We start from the raw sequence: 18068 nt of genomic DNA on the forward strand, positions 1-18068 counted from the left end.
AGAATGGCGTGAACCCGGGAGGCGGAGCTTGCAGTGAGCCAAGATCCAGCCACTGCACTCCAGCCTGGGAAACACAGCGAGACTCCGTCTCAAAAAAAAAAAAAAAAGAAAAGAAATGTCTATTCATGTCATTTTTCCACTTTTTAATGGGATTTTTTTTTTTCTTGCTAAATTGAGTTCCTTGTAGATTCTGGATGTTGGTCCTTTGTCAGATGCATAGTTTGCAAATATTTTCTCCCATTTTGTGGGTCGTCTGATGATTTATTTTGCTATATGAAGCTTTTCAGTTTAATTAGGTCCAATTTATTTTAGTTTTAGTTGCATTTGCTTTTGGGGTCTTACCCATGAACTCTTTGCCTAGGCCAATGTCCAGAAGATTTTTTCCTAGTCTTCTAGAAATTGTATGGTTTCAGGTCTTAGATTTAAGTTGTTGATTCATCTTGAGTTGATTTTTGTACAAGGTAAGAGATAATGAGGTAGGAGGCAGGACTCAACTTCAGAGGCAGGGCTCGGTTACTGAACCAAATTAAGGACTAGTTAAACCAGAGCTAAGGTGGGAGCAGCTTTCCATAAGTCACACCCACCAATATGCCATGTCAGTTTACCCTTACCATGGCAACGCCCAGGAGTTACTGCCCCTTTCCATGGCAATGACCTGATGACCCAAAAGTTACTACCCCTTCCCTAGAAATTTCTGCATAAACCACTCTTTACCCTCATGTAATTAAAACTGGCTATAAATACCACTGCAAAGCCTCCTTGAGCTGCTACTCCTGCCTATGGGGTAGCCTGGCTCTGCAAGAGCAGTCACAGAGCTAAACCACTGTCAGAGCTGTAACACTGCCTTTTCAAGAATGTTGCTTTCTTCTATCTCCAGCTTGCCCTTGAATTCTTTCCTGGGAAAAGCCAAGAACCCTGGTGGGCTAAGCTCCACTTTGGGGCTCCTTACCCTGCATCAACAGAGATCCAGTTTCATTCTTCTACATGAGGCTATCCAGTTTTCCCACAACCATTTATCAAACAGGTGTCCTTTCCCCAGTTTATGCTTTTGTATGCTTTGTCAAAGATCAGTTGGTTGTAAGTGTTTGGGTTTGTTTCTGGGTTCTTTATTCTGTTCCATTGGTCTGTGTGTCTACTTTTCTACCAGTACCATGCTGTTTCGGTAACTCTAGCCTTGTAGTCTAGTTTGGAGTCAGGTAATGTGATGCCTCCAGATCTGTTCTTTTTGTTTAGGATTGCTTTGGCTATTTGGGCTGTTTTTTGGTGCTGTATGAAAATAATCTTGGTATTTTGATAGGAATTTCATTAAATGTGTAGATTGCTTTGGGCAGTGTGGCCATTTTCATGAAATTCTTCCAATCCATAAGCATGGGATGTGTTTCCATTTGTTTGTGTCTTCTACAATATATTTCAGCAATGTCTTGTAGTTCTCCTTATAAAGATCTTTCACCTCCTTGGTTAAGCGTATTGATAGGTATTTTATTTATTTTTTGAAGCCTTGTAAAGTGGATTGAGTTCTTGATTTGTCAGCTTGGTCATTGTTGGTATATAGCAGTGCTACTGATTGGTGTACACTGATTTTGTAACCTGAGACTTTCCTGAATTCGTTGATAAAATCTAGGAGTCTTTTGAGGAGTCTTTAGGGGTTTGTAGGTATATGATCATATTATTGGCAAACAGCAATAGTTTGACTTCCTCTTTTCCAACTTGGATGCCCTTTATTTCCTTGTTTTCTGACTGCTCTGGCTAGGACTTCCAGTACTATGTTGAATAGAAGTCGTCTTCTTTCAGTTCTCAGGGGGAATGCTTTCAACTTTTCCCCATTCCGTATGACGTTGGTTGTGGGTTTGTCATATATAGCTTTTATTATTTTGAAGTAATTCCCTTCTATGCCGAGTTTGTTGAGAGTTTTTATCATGAAATGATGCTGGGTTTTATCGAATGCTTTTTCTGCATCTATTGAGATGATCATATGGTGTCTGTTTTTAAGTGTTTATGTGATATATCACATTTATTGACTTGCATGTGTTAAACCATCCCTGCATCCCTGGGATGAAACCCACCTGATCATGGTGTATTATCTTTTTGATGTGCTGTTGCGTACAGTTAGCTAGTATTTCATTGAGGGCTTTTGCATCTATGTTCATCGGGGGTATTGGTCTATAGTTTGCTTTTGTTCATTATTTTATCCCTGATTTTAGTATCAGAGTGATACTGGCTTCTTAGTTAGGGAGGATTCTCTCTTTCCTGATCTTTTGGAATAGTTTCAGTAGAATTGGTAGCAATTCTTTGAGTGTCTGGTATAATTCAGCTGTGAATCCATCTGGTCCTGGGCTTTTGTTGTTGTTGTTGGCAATTTTTAAGTTACTGATTCAATCTCACTGCTTATTATTGGTCTGTTCAGGGTTTCTATTCCTTCCTAATTTAATCTAGGAGGGTTGTATGCTTGCAGGAATATATTCGTGTATTCATTTCTTCTAGATTTTCTAGTTTGTGTGCATAGAGGTGTTCATAGGAGTCTTGAATGATCTTTTGTATTTCTGTGGTGTAGTTGAGCTTATCTGAATCTTCACTCATTTCTTGATTAATCTTGCTAATGGTCCATCAATTTTGTTTATATTTTCACAAAACCAATTTTTTGTTTCACTGATCTTTTCTATTTGTTTCTTTCTTTCAAGTTGATTTAGCTCTGTTCTGATCTTTGTTATTTCTTTTATTCTTCTAGCTTTGGGTTTGGTTTGTTCGTATTTCTCTAGTTACTTGATGTGTGACATTAGGTTGTCAATTTGGGCTCTTTCAGACTTTCTGATGTAGGCATTTAGCATTGTAAACTTACCTCTTAGCATTGCTTTTGCTGTATCCCAAAGGTTTTGATAACTTGTGTCACTATTATCATTCATTTCGAAGAATTTGTAAACTTCCATCTTGATTTCATTGTTAACCCAAAAATCATTGAGGAGCATACTTTTTGATTTCCATGTATTTGTATAGTTAAAAAAATTTCTTTTGGAGTGAATTTCTAGTTTTATTCCACTGTGGTCTGAGAAGATACTTGATATAATTTTAATTTTTTTAAATTTATTGAGACTTGTCTTGTAGCCTAGTATATGGTCTTTTTTTTGTTTGTTTCATTACTTTTTCTTCTAAAAAGATGGGATACATGTGCAGAACGTGCAGGTTTGTTACATAGGTATACGTGTGACATGGTGGTTTGCTGCACCTATTGACTTGTCTTCTGAGTTCCCTCCCCTCTCCCCCCACCCCTCAACAGGCCCTGGTGTGTGTTTTTCCCCTCCCTGTGTCCATGTGTTTTCACTGTTCAACTCCCACTTATAAGTGAGAACATGCAGTGTTTGGTTTTCTGTTCCTGTGTTAGTTTATTGAGGATGATGGCTTCCAGCTTCATCCATGTCCCTGTAAAGGACATGATCTCATTCCTTTTTATGGCTGAATAGTATTCCATGGTGTATATGCACCACATTTTCTTCATCTAGTCTATTTTGGAGAATGTTCCATATGCTCATGAGGAGAATGTATATTCTGCAGTTCTTGGTTAGAATGTTCTGTAAATATCGGTTAGGTCCATTTGTTCTAGAGTGTAGATTAAGTCCATGTTTCCTTGTTGACTTTCTGTCTCAGTGATCTGTCAGGTACTGTCAGTTGAGTACTGAGGTTCCCCAGTGTTGGCATGTTGCTACCTATCTCACTTCTTACATCTAGCAGTAATTGTTTTATGAATCCGAGAGCTCCAGCATTTGGTGCATATACATTTAGAATTGTAATATCTTCTTGTTGGATTGGCCCGTTTATCATTATTTAATGACCTTCTTTGTCTCTTTTTACTGTTGTTGCTTTAAAGTCTGTTTTATCTGATATAAGAATGTTCCTGCTCACTTTCGGTTTCCATTTGCATTGAATATCTTTTACTACCCCTTTACCTTAACTTTATATGCATCTTTATGTGTTAGGTGAATCTGTTGAAGACAGCAGATATTTGGTTTGTGTCTTTTTATCCATTCTGCCAATCTGTTATCTTTTAAATGGAGCATTTAGGCCATTTACATTCAACACTAATATTGAGATGTGAGATATTGTCCCAATCATCATGGAGACAGGAAGTGTGGCTTTCAGGTCACGTCTATCCCAGTCTAGTAGCAAAGCCAGGTCCCAGATTCTGTGCTTGTGGCTGCAGCATGCTTCCCACTCCCTGCTGAGTTATGGCCAAGGGATTTTGTCCCTACTCGAGATTAGATTGCAAATTTTAGTTGGGAGCTCCTCTCAACGTGTGGCCACTGCCTGAGTTGGCTGGCAGACTTCCACAAGGTCCCCTGTAAGGCAGAATGGCTTCCCCAATCCATGCTGGAGACTGGGAATGCACACAGGGATCTTCCTGCTGCTTCTCCTACTTTATATTCTCCACTGCTCCCTAAATCAGTTCCAGCACTGGGTTAAGGTCCCACCCCCATGGGCTGAATTCCCCAGTGGGGGTGCATATCTCAGAGGCAGTGTCTCCCCCTCACACTGTGGGGCTTACAGTTCTCCACTTAGTTTCAGTGTCGGCTGCAGCCTGCCACTTCTTTCAAAGGTTCTGTGGTTTCTTTCAGTTTTCCTGTCAAGTTCTGGTGTTGCTGCTTGGAAAAAAGTTCACAGTGTGAATCTTTACACACTATTTTGTCTTTCCAAGTGGGAGAGGCATGCTAACACTGCTTCCAGTCCACTGTCTTGGAAAAAAAAAATGTCAATTTTTAATGTGCTGCTTTTTAGTTTTTAGAGATTTTTATACATTCTGAAATTCTTTTTTTATCTTAAAAAGTATTATTTGCAAGTATTTTTCTAAGTCTGTGGCTTTTCATTCTTTTGTGTGTCTTTCAAAGAAGTGTCTTCTTTTGAAGAAGAAAATTTTTAAATTTTGACAAAGTTCTAGTTATCAATTTTTTTAAGGATTGTGTTTTTGTGCCATATCAATACCAATTTGGAGGTAATTTCCACTTTAATACTATTGAGTCTTTAGACACATGACCATGCATATATCGCCATTAATTTGTCTTAATTATTCTCATCAATGTATTGTAGTTTTGATTGTATATTGTCTTACACATATTTTAGATTCAACCTTAATTATTTCATAATTTTATGCTACTATAAATGATTTTTTAAAAATTCATATTTAATTGTTGCTAGTATACAGAAATAAATTAATTTTTGTGTGCTGACTTTGCACTCTACAGCATTGCTATATTTACTAGTTTTAGTAGTTTTTCTGTAGCTTCCACCAAATTTTTGACAAAGGTTATCATGTAATCTGAATGCCTCTCATTTCTTCTTGTTTTATTGCACTGGCTAAGATCTTCAATGCCACAGGCAGGTGGATCACCTGAGGTCAGGAGTTTGAGACCAGCCTGGGCAACATGGTGAAACCTAGTCTCTACTAAAAATGCAAAAATTAGGTGGGCATGGTGGCAGGTGCCTGTAATCCCAGCTACTTGGGAGGCTGAGGCAGGAGCAACACTTGAACCCAGGAGGCAGAGGCTTCTGTGGCCGAGATTGCACCACTGCACTCCAGCCTGGGCAAGCAGAATGAAATTCCGTCTCAAAAGAAAAAAAGAAAAACATCTTCAATGCAATGTTGGATAGAAGAGGTAAGAGCAGACATCCTTGTCTAATTCCAGATTTTAAGTGGAAAGCATTCAGCCCTTCGCCGTTTGGTGTAATCTTAGATGAAGGTTCCCATCAAGGATGAATGCTGGGTTTTGTCAAATGCTTTTTCCAGTATCTACTGAGACCATCACATGGTGTTTCTTTCCCTTGTTACTATGGTGAGTTATCTTGGTTGATGTTCAAATGTTTGACATACCCTGTATATCTGGGATAAATCTGCCTTGATTATGATGCAGTATTCTTTTTTATATATTGTTGAATTTAATTTGATAAAAATTGTTTAGAATTTTTGTTTCTATATTTCTGAAGAAGAATAATCTGCAGTTTTCTTTTAAAATCTTTCTCTGTATGATTTTGATCTGTTGACATTTATTGAGACCTATTTTATGGCCAGCATTTGATCTAGTTTGGGAAATATTCTATATAATATACTTATAAAGAACGTGTGTTTAGTAGTTTTTAGGTATATCATTCTATAAACATCACTTAGCTTATATTGGTTAATGTTGTGGTTTAAATCTTCTCTATACTTACTGATATTTTATCTATCTGTTTAATCAGTTACTGAGAGAGGACAGTTTCAGTCACTAATGCTCATGATGGACTTATATGTTTCTGTCTTTAGTATTTTCTTACGTTTCCTTTATGTATTTGAAGCTCTGAAATTGGTTCATAAAATTTTTCTATAGCATCTTGATGAATTGACCATTTAGTCATCATAGAGTGTCTCTATCATGAATAACACTATTAGTCTTGAAGTCCACTCTGTCTAATATTAACATGACCATGCCAGCTTTCCTGCCTTTCAAGTTTCCATTGTACACATTTTCCATCCTTTGGGTTTAAGTTGCCTTCTTTGCCTGTGCTTGGGTCTGGGCTCCAGTGAGACTCGAGATCCCTTTATGCTCTGCACTCAGCCACCAGGTTTCTGAACCTCAGGGGAGCTCTCTCTGCTCTAAGGTCCAAGTGTCAGTTTGTGAGTTGCTGAAGCTTCTCTTCCCTGTTGGTCCCACCCTGGCTTTCTGCATCCTTAGAAAGATGCAACAGATGTTTTTCCACCATGCTTTCTTGACCCCAGCCTTCAGAAGGCCACCGTGGTACACTCTGTAGAGGCCTGGCGCTCCTTGGCAGGATTTCTCCCAGCCCCTCCCTCCTCCATCCCTGGTGCCCCAACTCGCGTACTCAGTGAAAGCCCACAGGAAAGACGTGGGGGTGCAGACACTCACTCTGTGCAGCTGGTCTCTCAAAGAGCTTCTTAAAATTTAGGCCGAATTCTCCCCGCTTCCTGTGACTGGCTCCCGCTTCTTCCATTCCAATGCGCGTGAAAGAAGCTGCGGTCTCCTCTCCCTGGAATGGGTTCATCCATCCCCCTCTGAATGCAGTTCATCCTCTTTTCCTGTGTCCTCAGCTCTGGCACATTTCTCCCAGGGCTCACTCATCTGGCTGGGGTGGGAGGGGAATGGGCTCCTGACACTCTGCACCCTACGTACATCGTACACCTGCAGGAGGTGCCTCCTGGTCGTCCTCCAAGGCCGTCCTCTCAGAAGCCCACCTGGGCCACCTGCCCCCTCTGGCATGACCACACCTGGGCCCACCTACCCCGTCTGTCAGAAGCCTGCCTGGGCCACCTGCCCCCTCTGGCATGAGTGCGCCTTTACCTTCTGTGTTCCCTGCATCACAGAACTTGCTTTAATTTTTTAGCTGTATTTTTTGCTTGTTTGTTTTCTCCCTCCTACCCAGTAAAACTGTAAAATCCTAAAGGGCAGAAACTAACTTTCCTTAACCATTTCCTTAACCCAGCACCATTTCTTGTATGTTAAATATGTTTTTTAAACATTTCCAAAATAAATCTGCTAGTTAATGGTATTGGTAAGCAATGAATTTCCGATTAAACCTCCTCAGTAACACAGAGTGGACAGGGAATTTATGGTGTTCTGCATGATGAGTACAAGGACTGTGAGCTGGTGCCACCATAGTCAATAAAACAGGAAGCATTACCACCCTAACAATGCAGAAGTCACGACACCTTGATTTAGTGATCAGTAAGCGCTCAATTAGCGTTTAAATGAGGAGAAAGCTCTGAGTCATCTCGCTAACGAACAAAGAGAAAGAGCATGATTTTATTCCCAGTGGCTTCTGTTATGACGTCACCGGCATGAAGGCCCTGAAAGGCAATATGTTTAGGACATTTCTCCATCACTTTTGATGATGGATACATAGAAAACAATGATTTATAAAATAATTCAGAGGAAGTTGATTGTACCTTGAAAGATCATCAGTATATAAAGCTTAAATTTCCAATTAAAATATTTCATCAGCTGAGAGAGGCGGGGAGAAGCCGCGGCCCAGATCTCTAAGTCCCTATATTCACGGGGCAGCAAAATCTGCCCGGCAACACTACAGCCTCCGGTCACGCACTTCCTGCGCTTATTCAGTCTTTGTTCATTAGTGAGATGACTAACAGCTTTCTCCTCATTTAAACACTGGACAGAAAAGAAAATGAGTTCTGGGTTTTCATGCATTTTTTTAAAATACTGAGAAGCATCTATCTTAACAAAGAAGAAAAATACCTAAGCCAAAATGCCACCAAGTGCTCATTTTCTGAATAACCGTTTGACGGCTATGCTAAATGTCTGTGTGTCGGAATGACCACGGAACTCATTAATTCAAACTCATTAATTCAAACACCTCCGAGGGGGAAAGAAGGACTCCCTGATAATTATGCTGAGGAACGGCAGAGACCAGCACTGCGAGGCCGACCACGGTGTGCGGGAGGTTCCAAGGTGACAGAGCCAAACTTATCAGCAGGTGGACCCTGGCTGCTGGTGGAATATTTGACATGACCAGTGCCCACGCCCCTCTCCCATTCGTGTTTCTTGAAATGGAGAGCAGGCCAGACGGGGGCAGTGGTGGAAGATGCTCCTCTCCCATGCACCCAGCGGCCCTGGGGAGTGGCAGAGCCGGGGCATGCACCCCAACAGATCAGCCCAAATGGACCGTCACAAGCTCCCAATGGAGGGGATGTTCTGGTGCGGAGGCAGCCGCCACGCTCGCCCCTGGATGGGGAAGGCCGCCACTCGCCCGCTGCATGGGGAAGGCTGCCACGCTCGCCCCTGGATGGGGAAGGCCGCCACTCGCCCGCTGCATGGGGAAGGCCGCCACGCTCCCCGGCTGTATGGGGAAGGCCGCCACTCGCCGGCTGCATGGGGAAGGCCGCCACTCGCCCGCTGTATGGGGAAGGCCGCCACGCTCGCCCCCTGCATGGGGAAGGCCGCCACGCTCGCCCCTGGATGGGGAAGGCCGCCACGCTCGCCCCCTGCATGGGGAAGGCCGCCACGCTCGCCCCCTGCATGGGGAAGGCCGCCACGCTCGCCCCCTGCATGGGGAAGGCCGCCACGCTCGCCCCTGCATGGGAAAGGCCGCGACGCTCGCCCCTGTATGGGGAAGGCCGCCACTCGCCGGCTGCATGGGGAAGGCCGCCACGCTCGCCGGCTGCATGGGGAAGGCCGCCACGCTCGCCCCCTGTATGGGGAAGGCCGCCACGATCGCCGGCTGCATGGGGAAGGCCGCCACGCTCACCCCTGTATGGGGAAGGCCGCCACGCTCGCCGGCTGCATGGGGAAGGCCGCCACGCTCGCCCCTGCATGGGGAAGGCCGCTTTGAGAGCACTCTAGGGCGTACCTGGAGAATGCTGGTGCTGGAATCCTAATGCAGTAAGTCAGGAACAGAAAGACTTCAGTAAACACCACTGGTTAGTGTGACCAGGCCTGATGAGCACTGAGCTGCTGAGTCCGACAGAGCCACTGAGCACCTGGAGAGCGTCCCAGGACATGCAGCCCACTGTGCTCCGCCTAGGAAGGCATCCTGTCTGTGGCAGGAGGTTGCTTTCCCCAGGAGCTGCTATGAGCCAACTCACAGGGCATCACTACGATACCTCCCAATGGTTCATAGCACGAATTGCTCAGTATCTACCAAAGACCTTCACTCTCAGTGAGTTTCTGCAACGTGCTACAGTTTGTTTCTATTGCATGGATGTCACTGCTGCGTGGCCAACCTCACGTCTGGCTGCTGAGGACAGGGGAGCGCCTCAGGCACTCAATTTACCCTCGACGAGAATCTATGCTGTGCCCTGTCCCACAAGCAAATTCCATTCTAACTCTGACTCTATTTTAGTGCCGGGGCTATTTAATAAAATAACTGAAACTCAAGGAGGGGCATGATGATGGGTTCAAAATGGAACAACTGAGGCTCCCATTGAATGAAACCCAATACTGTTTGCAGGTGACGCCCCGCTCACTGGCCCGTCTGAGGCGCGGGGGGTGAGCCTCCAAGGCTATGCTCCTGCCTTTCTCTATTCAGAAGCCCGTGAAGAAGGCCCTTGGACGTCAGTCTAGGTGAGCGTGGCCGCCGTCAAGTTGGGGGAAAAGACGGGAAACCGTTTCACGGAAAAGTGTCCACTGATTTCCCTTCACTCCAACTTCTTCTGAGTCTCCGAAACTTTTAATGACGCCTCGCCTTTCCCTCGTATGTTACTAAAACCATCTCTGGACTGCACGGGGGTTACTTTACTGATTGTTCACTTCCAGCATCTGGGGACATGATGTGACGGCCCCGTTACAGAAACCTGAAATCTCACAGCAGCAGCGGAGGCACAGCACGGGGCCCCACAGCCCTTCCGATTAAGACACAACGGGGCAGGGGAGGAGCACGAAGCAATCATTTCAGAGCTGGAGGTGCTGAATTATCAACGTTCAAGGGAGTGGGAGAAATGCCAGTTTCCATCGTGCTGTGCTGAGACCTGCTCTGCAGTGCCGAGGCGCGGGCACTCCGAGGGAATGTATTTGCCAGGATCCCAGTGCCCTCTGATTCCCCTCATCAGAGTCAGGGACTTCCACTGAGCCCAGTTTCAGACTCTCGACCTAATTTCCATTTTATTTTTTAAAGATTATTTTATCAACGATAGTTATGGTTACAGCCACTCCTGACTGGGCACTCCATGAGGAGCTTCACATGTGGCCCTCGTGACACCTGCAGGGCCACTACCCCTGTTTACAGCTGAGGACTCGGGGGGCACAGAAGCTGAGCAGCCCCTTGGCCCCAGAGCAGTGGGTGGAGGAGCCTCTGACCCAAGGACAGAGCTGCATGAAATCCACCTTCTGCACCCACAAAATCCAGCAGGATGTCCAGTGCACCAAAGGTGCTTAGTTGGTCTCAGTTAATGAATGAAAAATTTAAATTTAGCATGTTTAAAATAGCCTTAAGTGGACCAGACCCTCTAGGGTTAGGCTCACACAGAAGGGCTCCCACAGGCTCCTGGAAAGGCTTTAGGGAATGTTTCTCAGGCCAGCCAGTGGTCCTGATGGGAGGTGGGCCTGGCACAGAGCAGGGCTGGGACTGGCCTCTCATTGTGAGCCTAACCCTAGAGGGAGACCTGGGGCCCGCAGCGCCCGTGACCCTGCACTTCCACAAGGTCTGAAGGCCCCCAACCTCCACCATGAGGGGTGATTTCAAGCAACCAGGAAACACAGTTCGTGATCAGGAAAAACACAAATATGGCCCAGGTGCCACTGGGCCCCCCTTGAGCAGCCTCTCAACTGTGACCTGTGGGTCTGGCACACCGTGGCCCCTGCATGGCTCTGGGCCAGCATCAGGGCTCTGTTTGGCGGCTGTGGACAGCCTAGCTTCTGCATTCAAACATTATTGTGACATCCTCCTGAGCAGAAGCAAGGCCACAGCAAAGATGGCTGCCCAGGAGCTGCCCTCGGAAGGGCCTCAGAGAACCATGGGGCCAAGGCCAGGCCTTCCCCAGGCACCACCTGCTAAGATGCAAAAGTGCCTCAACTTCCTCACCTGCATGCACGAAACATGCCGCCTTGTGGGGCCATCATCTGTGGAAACTCACCCTGTGGTTCCCACGCTTGGAGCAAGGTTCCAGCAAGCCCCTAAGCTGGCCTGGGATTGGGCTTAGCAGCCACGTGTCCTCTGGGAGGACTCTGCCTTTCAAGGTCTGTGGGGGTTGCCCAGAGTTAACTTAAGTCATTTCAATGGCTCAATGTCAGGAACACAATAGAAACTGGGCCCACATTGCTTCCCACATACATCCCAGGGCCACAGCTCCTGGTGAGACCCCAGTGGAGTCCAAGAGAACGCAGAAGGTCCTCAGACTTTCCTGTCTCACACCAGCACAGCTTCCATCTTAGAAAGGAGTGTGTCAAATTAGAGGTGATGTAACTAACGTTTGGCAGAAAAGGAGTGTGTGAGCATCACCAACAAACCCCCAAGGTCCCCAGGGCCATCCTGGGCCTCAACACCTGGTCCAAAATCCTATCCCAGGGAGCTGGCCGGGCTGTGGCCTCCGAAGGTGATTTCTCAGCTCTCGTCCCTCCCTCCTGCCAGGCAATGCAGGACCTGTGAACTCTGGCCTAACCAGTCATCATAAAAATCATGCCTGCTTTTCCATTTACAAAGTTTACTGAGATTCCTAATTCCGTGTCCTTAAAATGTTGAGTGGGCTTTGCATGCTGAAGGGCATCGGAGGGCTCTGGGCTTTGCATGTTGAAGGGCATCGGAGGGCTCTGGGCTTTGCATGTTGAAGGGCATCGGAGGGCTCTGGGCTTTGCGTGTTGAAGGCCATCGGAGGGCTCTGGGCTTTGCGTGTTGAAGGGCATTGGAGGGCTCTGCAATGTGGGTCCTTGCAGCTCCCACTGACCCTGCATAAACACTCCTGGGGTTCGCCTCCGAGCCTGTCTGGGATCTCTGTGCCCAGGGCGTCAACTTGTGTTTTGGTGCGAGACCCTCATGCCCACAGGCAGACAGAGCCCTTATGCTGCCCTGGGCTGCCCCCTGGGGCGGGCTTGCTGGGGAGCAGGAACTTTCCTCAGATGCAGTAGTTGCACCTGGTACCCCTAATTCCAGCCACGGTCAGGGCCCCTTGGTCTCCCTCAGTCGGGTTGCAGTGTCCACTGCTGTCCCAGGTCCCTTCCCAAAGGGTGAAGAGCAGCCACCTACCTCCTCTACCTCCCTGGTGTGCATCTGTGGTTTAAATGGTGGGCTTTCTGGAGTCACACTTTGTCCCAAGAATGATCCTACAGAGACTCACCCTGAGGACTAAGCATTTGCCGGGGGGCTGGACTGGGGGCAGATGTTGCTTAAGGAGCCCCAGGAACACCAAAGCCCTGTTCACAGGCTGCCCACTGGCCTGGGACACCCGCGTGAAGCCGAGAGGAAACACGTCCAGGTACCCACACCCTAGAGGAAAAGCCAACCCCGGCCCGGGGAGGAAGTGGAAGGGTCACCTCAGCACGGGGTCTGTCCTGCGCCATCCGGGTCCTGGCGAGCGCGTCTGAAGCTGGGGCCTGGGACAGGGCCTCCAGGAAGGGCAGGTGGCGTCGGAAGGCCTTGGCCAGGGCAGCGCCGCCCTCCCGACTGTACCTCCTCTCACTGCCAATGCTGTGTTTTGAGGGCCTGAAAGAGCAAAAGAAACCAGACATCAACCGCATGTTTGCTGGTGCACGGAGCTGCCCTGTCCCCTGTGGTGCCCGGGTGCATGCGAGGGGGCCGGGAGCCCGGCTCGGTGGCCGGCCTGGCCTTGCTGCTCCGTGACCATGAGTTTGAACTTCTCCCAGACCTCCGAGCCTGTGTCTGGACGAGGATGGCTAACAGCACCTGCCTCGTGGTTGTGGGGATGGACGAATGACCCCTTCTGAGAGCTGAAGACAGGGAGTAAAAGTAACACGCAGGAACCAAGGGGAGGGGAGAAAGGGAGGAAGCGGCAGGCGCTGGCTACAGGTTCAGCAAGAATTCTCCAGGAGGCAGAGGCAGCCGAAGGCCGGGTGGGCATGGGGGGCCTGAGGCTTGGCACAGCTTCTGCTGGGTTTGTGGGGAGACCAAGGAAGGCAGCCCAGAAGCTGGAAAAGGCGGGAACCAGGTTCTCGCCTCATAAATGTGCATTGTTTTAGGCCTCAGGTTGATGTACTTTGCTGCAGCCTCGGGACGTCCGTGCAGTGCTCTCGGCCCCTCCACTGCAGTCCCTGCTGTTAAACAGTGATGCACACAGACCACGCAGGGCAGGGATGCCTGAGGCTAGAAGGACAAACACATAAGACACTTCCCGCGGGCTGACACACGTGGTGCCCACGCTGCTGAGGGCGGCAGGGGTAGGGCCGGCGAGGACAAGGCCAAGAACCAGGTGCGGCGGGCAGGGGCCCCGCGGAACCAGCAAGGCTGGCAGGGGTCCCGCGGAACCAGGAAGGCTGGCAGGGGCCCCGCGGAACCAGGAAGGCTGGCAGGGGCCCCGCGGAACCAGGAAGGCTGGCAGGGGTCCCGCGGAACCAGGAAGGCTGGCAGGGGCCCCGCGGAACCAGGAAGGCTGGCAGGGGCCCCGTGGAACCAGGAAGGCTGGCAGGGGTCCCACGGAACCAGGCGCGGCTGGCAGGGGCCCCGTGGAACCAGGAAGGCTGGCAGGGGCCCCGTGGAACCAGGAAGGCTGGCAGGGGCCCCGTGGAACCAGGAAGGCTGGCAGGGGCCCCGCGGAACCAGGAAGGCTGGCAGGGGCCCCGCGGAACCAGGAAGGCTGGCAGGGGTCCCACGGAACCAGGCGCGGCTGGCAGGGGCCCCGTGGAACCAGGAAGGCTGGCAGGGGCCCCGCGGCACTGCTGTGTGCTAAAGGTATAAATCCAGGAGGCAGCTGGACATGTCAGCCACATGTGGCCCCCGCTAACGATGCTCAGAGTCCCTGAGAGAGTGGCCACTTCCCAGCGGGGCCCCCAGCACCAGCTTATGCAGCCACACGGAAAGGAATCTCCCAGCCTCCCAGAGCCAGGGAGATTCGCTGGGAAAGCAGCAGTAACGCCCAAGCTCATCCCCACTGTTCTGCAGCTCATGCCCCACTGCCAGCACAAGACTCAGGCCTCCCTCATAACAGGCTTTGCAGGTGCGGTCGGCTGCCATCTGCTTCTCTCAGGCCAGGGAGAAGCTAGGTCCAAGCTGGAGACAGAGTCAGGACTCCCCACTGGCCCACGTGCAGCCCTGGTGGAGGCCTGGGCGTGGTGGGAGGACGTCCGTGGCCCCCGGAGCCTGCGCCCCGTCCCCCTTTACCCTCAGCTGCGGCGGAGAGCTTGCCTGAGCCATGGGGCAGCGTCTCAGCCCGGAACACAATGGGCATGGCCTCCCCACCTGCCAGCTCATCCGCAGACTCTGCCACTGGCCTCCACGCCCAGGACTCAGCCGCCCAGAGCTTCACAGCCCCCACGGAGGCCTCTGCTTTTTGCATATGACCAAAAGGGCCCAGAGCATGCTCCTAAATGAGGAAGAGAATTCCCACAGGAGATGCCTCTACCAGCCAGGATTAAGAACACCTGCGTGAGTGACTACACTCCACCCCCACCTTCCATCGAGGCCCCACCTCAAAAAAATATATAAATATATATAGTGAGGCTGGCATGGGGGTATAATCCGCTATATAATCCCGGCACTTTGGGAAGTGGAGGCAGGAGGGTCACTAGAGCCCAGGAACTTGAGGCTGCAGTGAGCTACAATGGTGCAGCTGTGCTCCAGCCCCAAGCAACAGAGGAAGACCTTGTTTCAAAAAAAAAAAAACAAAAAGTGTGTGCGCGTGTGTGTGCGCGTGTGTGTGCATGTGAGTTTGATTGTGTAAATGTGTGTGTGAGGGTGTGTGTGTGTGAGGGGTGTGTGAGTATATGAGAATGTGTGAATGTGTGTGTTAGTGTGTGCATGTGTGCATGTGTCTGTGTGAGTGCGTGTGTGTGTGTCTGCACACACACACCATGCTAATAAAATGCAAAGATTTCATAGACGTGGAGTTTAGACACAGACCAAAGAGCTTTCAATTCTGATTATTTTTAGTTTTTATAGTTAATTGAGTGCCTCATTTATGTCTATAAAAGAATAGGCATCACCATTAAAAAGATGGGCCAGTGTGGGGGCCTTGCTGCTCGGCTCTGCTGCCCACAGACAACAGCAGGGCCCTCCGTGAGCCTGCTGCCTCAGCAACGCTCCCAAATCCCCTTCCCCCTGAGAGCCATGCTCAGTGATGACCCATCACTTCAGGTCCGAATTGTGCTGCAGTGGACGGTCCAGATGCCACAGGCCCCCGTGCCATGCCCCACTGCCAGCACGAGACTCAGGCCTCCCTCATAACAGGCTTTGCAGGTGCGGTCAGCTGCCATCTGCTTCTCTCAGGCCAGGGAGAAGCTAGGTTCAAGCTGAAGGCAGGCACTTTCCTGAGAGCCCAGGCACTGGCTGCCTCAGAGCCCTGGGGCATGGCTCCACCGTGGCCTTCTCAACACCTAACTCTAGATCCTTGTTAGCGAAAGAAGACAGAATTACGGCTAGTGTATGAGAGTCATGTTTAACTGGCCACAGGTTGCCTCCAAGTGACCTCACACCACTTAACATATGAAATAGGAGGCTTAAATAGATACTTGCAAGTCTCCCTCCAACTCTGATGCAGGTGTTGACATGAATTCTGTTGACAGCTGTGTTATCAACCTCACAATACACTTTCATCATTTTTGTTTAAACAATCAACTTCTTTAAATGTGATTTAAGTGATAGGAAAACACCATCTATCGATTGATGCAGTTGCCTTCGCGTGCTCTCTCGTGTGTTTCCATCGGGCACCTTTCCCTTCGGCCGGAATGGCGGCTTTACCAGCCCTGGCCATGGAGCTCTGCTGGGGATGATGTCCTTCAGCATCTGTATTTCTGAAACAGCCATAATTTTACCTTTGTATTTGAAGGATACTTCCATGGGATATGGAACTCTGGGTTGATTTTTTTTTCCTTTCAGTACTTTAAAAACGCTTTCCATCATCTTCTGGCATGGAGCATTCTCAAGGAGAAACCTGCAGTGGCCTTCATCATCTCATCTCTCTATGAAATGTACCTTTTTGTCCTCTGACTGCTTTTAAGGTTGGCTTTTTATCACTGGTTTTGAGAAATTTGATTACAATATTTCTTGGTCTTCATGTTTCTTTCTTAGCTCATTGAGCTTTCTGGATCTGTGAGTTTATTATTTTTATCATATTGAAACAATTTTGGTCATTATTTCTTCAAATGATTTTTCTGTTCCTGTCTCCCCCCTTGGGACTCCAGTTATACATATATTTGGCCTTTAGATGTGTCCCATAGCTCACTGGTGTTCTTTATTTTTTTAAATTATCCTTCCTCGTTTCCTTAGTTCCTATTGCTGTTTCTTCAAGTTCACTAATATTTTCTACCACAATGTCTAATCTGCTGTTCACTCCACTCATGGTTTTTTCCTGTCTGCTACTTATTGTGTGTCAGTTCTGTGTCTACACAGATGAATTCTATGAGTTGCATTTTCCTGCTCCTTTTCATGCCAGATAATCCATGTCTATATATTCACATTGTGAATTTTACCTTATTGGGTGATGGATATTTGCATTCCCATAAATATTATTTACCCTTGCTCTGGCATTCAGTTAAGTTGCTTGGGACCAGTTCAACCCTCTTGGGTTTTACCTCTAAATCTTGTTTGGCAGAATCAGAGCAGCAATTATCTATGAGAAATTACTCCCCACTACTGAGACAAGACTCTGTGGGCACTCTACCCAATGATCTGGGAATTATGAGGTTTGCAAGTCTGAGAGGTGTGAAGAGGCACTAGGTCACACTCTGTATGAATGTCAGGTACCGTTTGCTCTCATTTTTTGGATGGTTCTTTTCCCTCATAGACACAAGATCATCAGTCATCTACCAAATCCTCAGCAGTGACTGAAAATCTCCAGGGCTCTCTGTGCACTCTTCTCTCTTATACTCCGACCTGTGAACGCAAGCTGCCTTGGTTTCCCCAGACCTTCAGCTCTGTCTTGTCAACTCTGGCAGTCCACTGAGCACCACTGTCCCTGAGGCAGCTGGGGGCAAGTGTCATCACCACACAGCTGTGTCCCCTCCCAAAATGGCCCTCCACAATGGGGGTCTGCCTCACCCATGTTTATACCCCATCGGGGGAGGTCTGCATCCCACACTGGTCCCTAGCCCCTGAGGAGGGGTCAGGGCTCCAGAGGCCTCTGTCGTGACCACACTGAGTCCAACCTCTCCTCGGCCAAACTCATCTCTTCACTTCCCCACGATGGGTCTTCCCAAGACCCTGCACTCGGACTTCAGAACCACAGAGTCTGCCGTCCAGACAGCCAAGATGTAGTTCCCCGGGAACCCCTGGGGCCCTACCCATGGCCAGTGAGGAACTTGGGGGACTTGACTCCAGCGCCCCCGATGCCAGCGGAAAGGCGACTTAGATTTCTCCTCGAGAAGTGCTCCAGGCCAGAAGACAATGGAAAACATTTTTAAAGTAGTGAAAGAAAAAAAATTAACCCAGAATTCTATATCCCATGAAAATATCCTTCAAATACAAAGGTAGACTTATGG

The 18068-nt window shown here is 48.4% G+C and overlaps 1 protein-coding gene across 10 annotated transcripts in view; it reads right to left on the minus strand.

Annotated features, from left to right (window-relative positions):
* Positions 1 to 18068, minus strand: part of PTPRN2 (protein tyrosine phosphatase receptor type N2) — a 1017982-nt gene that overhangs the window by 628794 nt on the left and 371120 nt on the right. For all 10 annotated transcript variants that reach the window (XM_045387364.2, XM_045387363.2, XM_045387365.2 and 7 more), the window contains one exon: positions 12954 to 13122. In XM_045387364.2, the coding sequence (XP_045243299.2) occupies positions 12954 to 13122 (169 nt within the window). The remainder of the gene's footprint in view (positions 1 to 12953; positions 13123 to 18068) is intronic.

The sequence above is a fragment of the Macaca fascicularis genome, chromosome 3 (assembly GCF_037993035.2).
Source record: "Macaca fascicularis isolate 582-1 chromosome 3, T2T-MFA8v1.1".
NCBI lineage: Eukaryota > Metazoa > Chordata > Mammalia > Primates > Cercopithecidae > Macaca > Macaca fascicularis.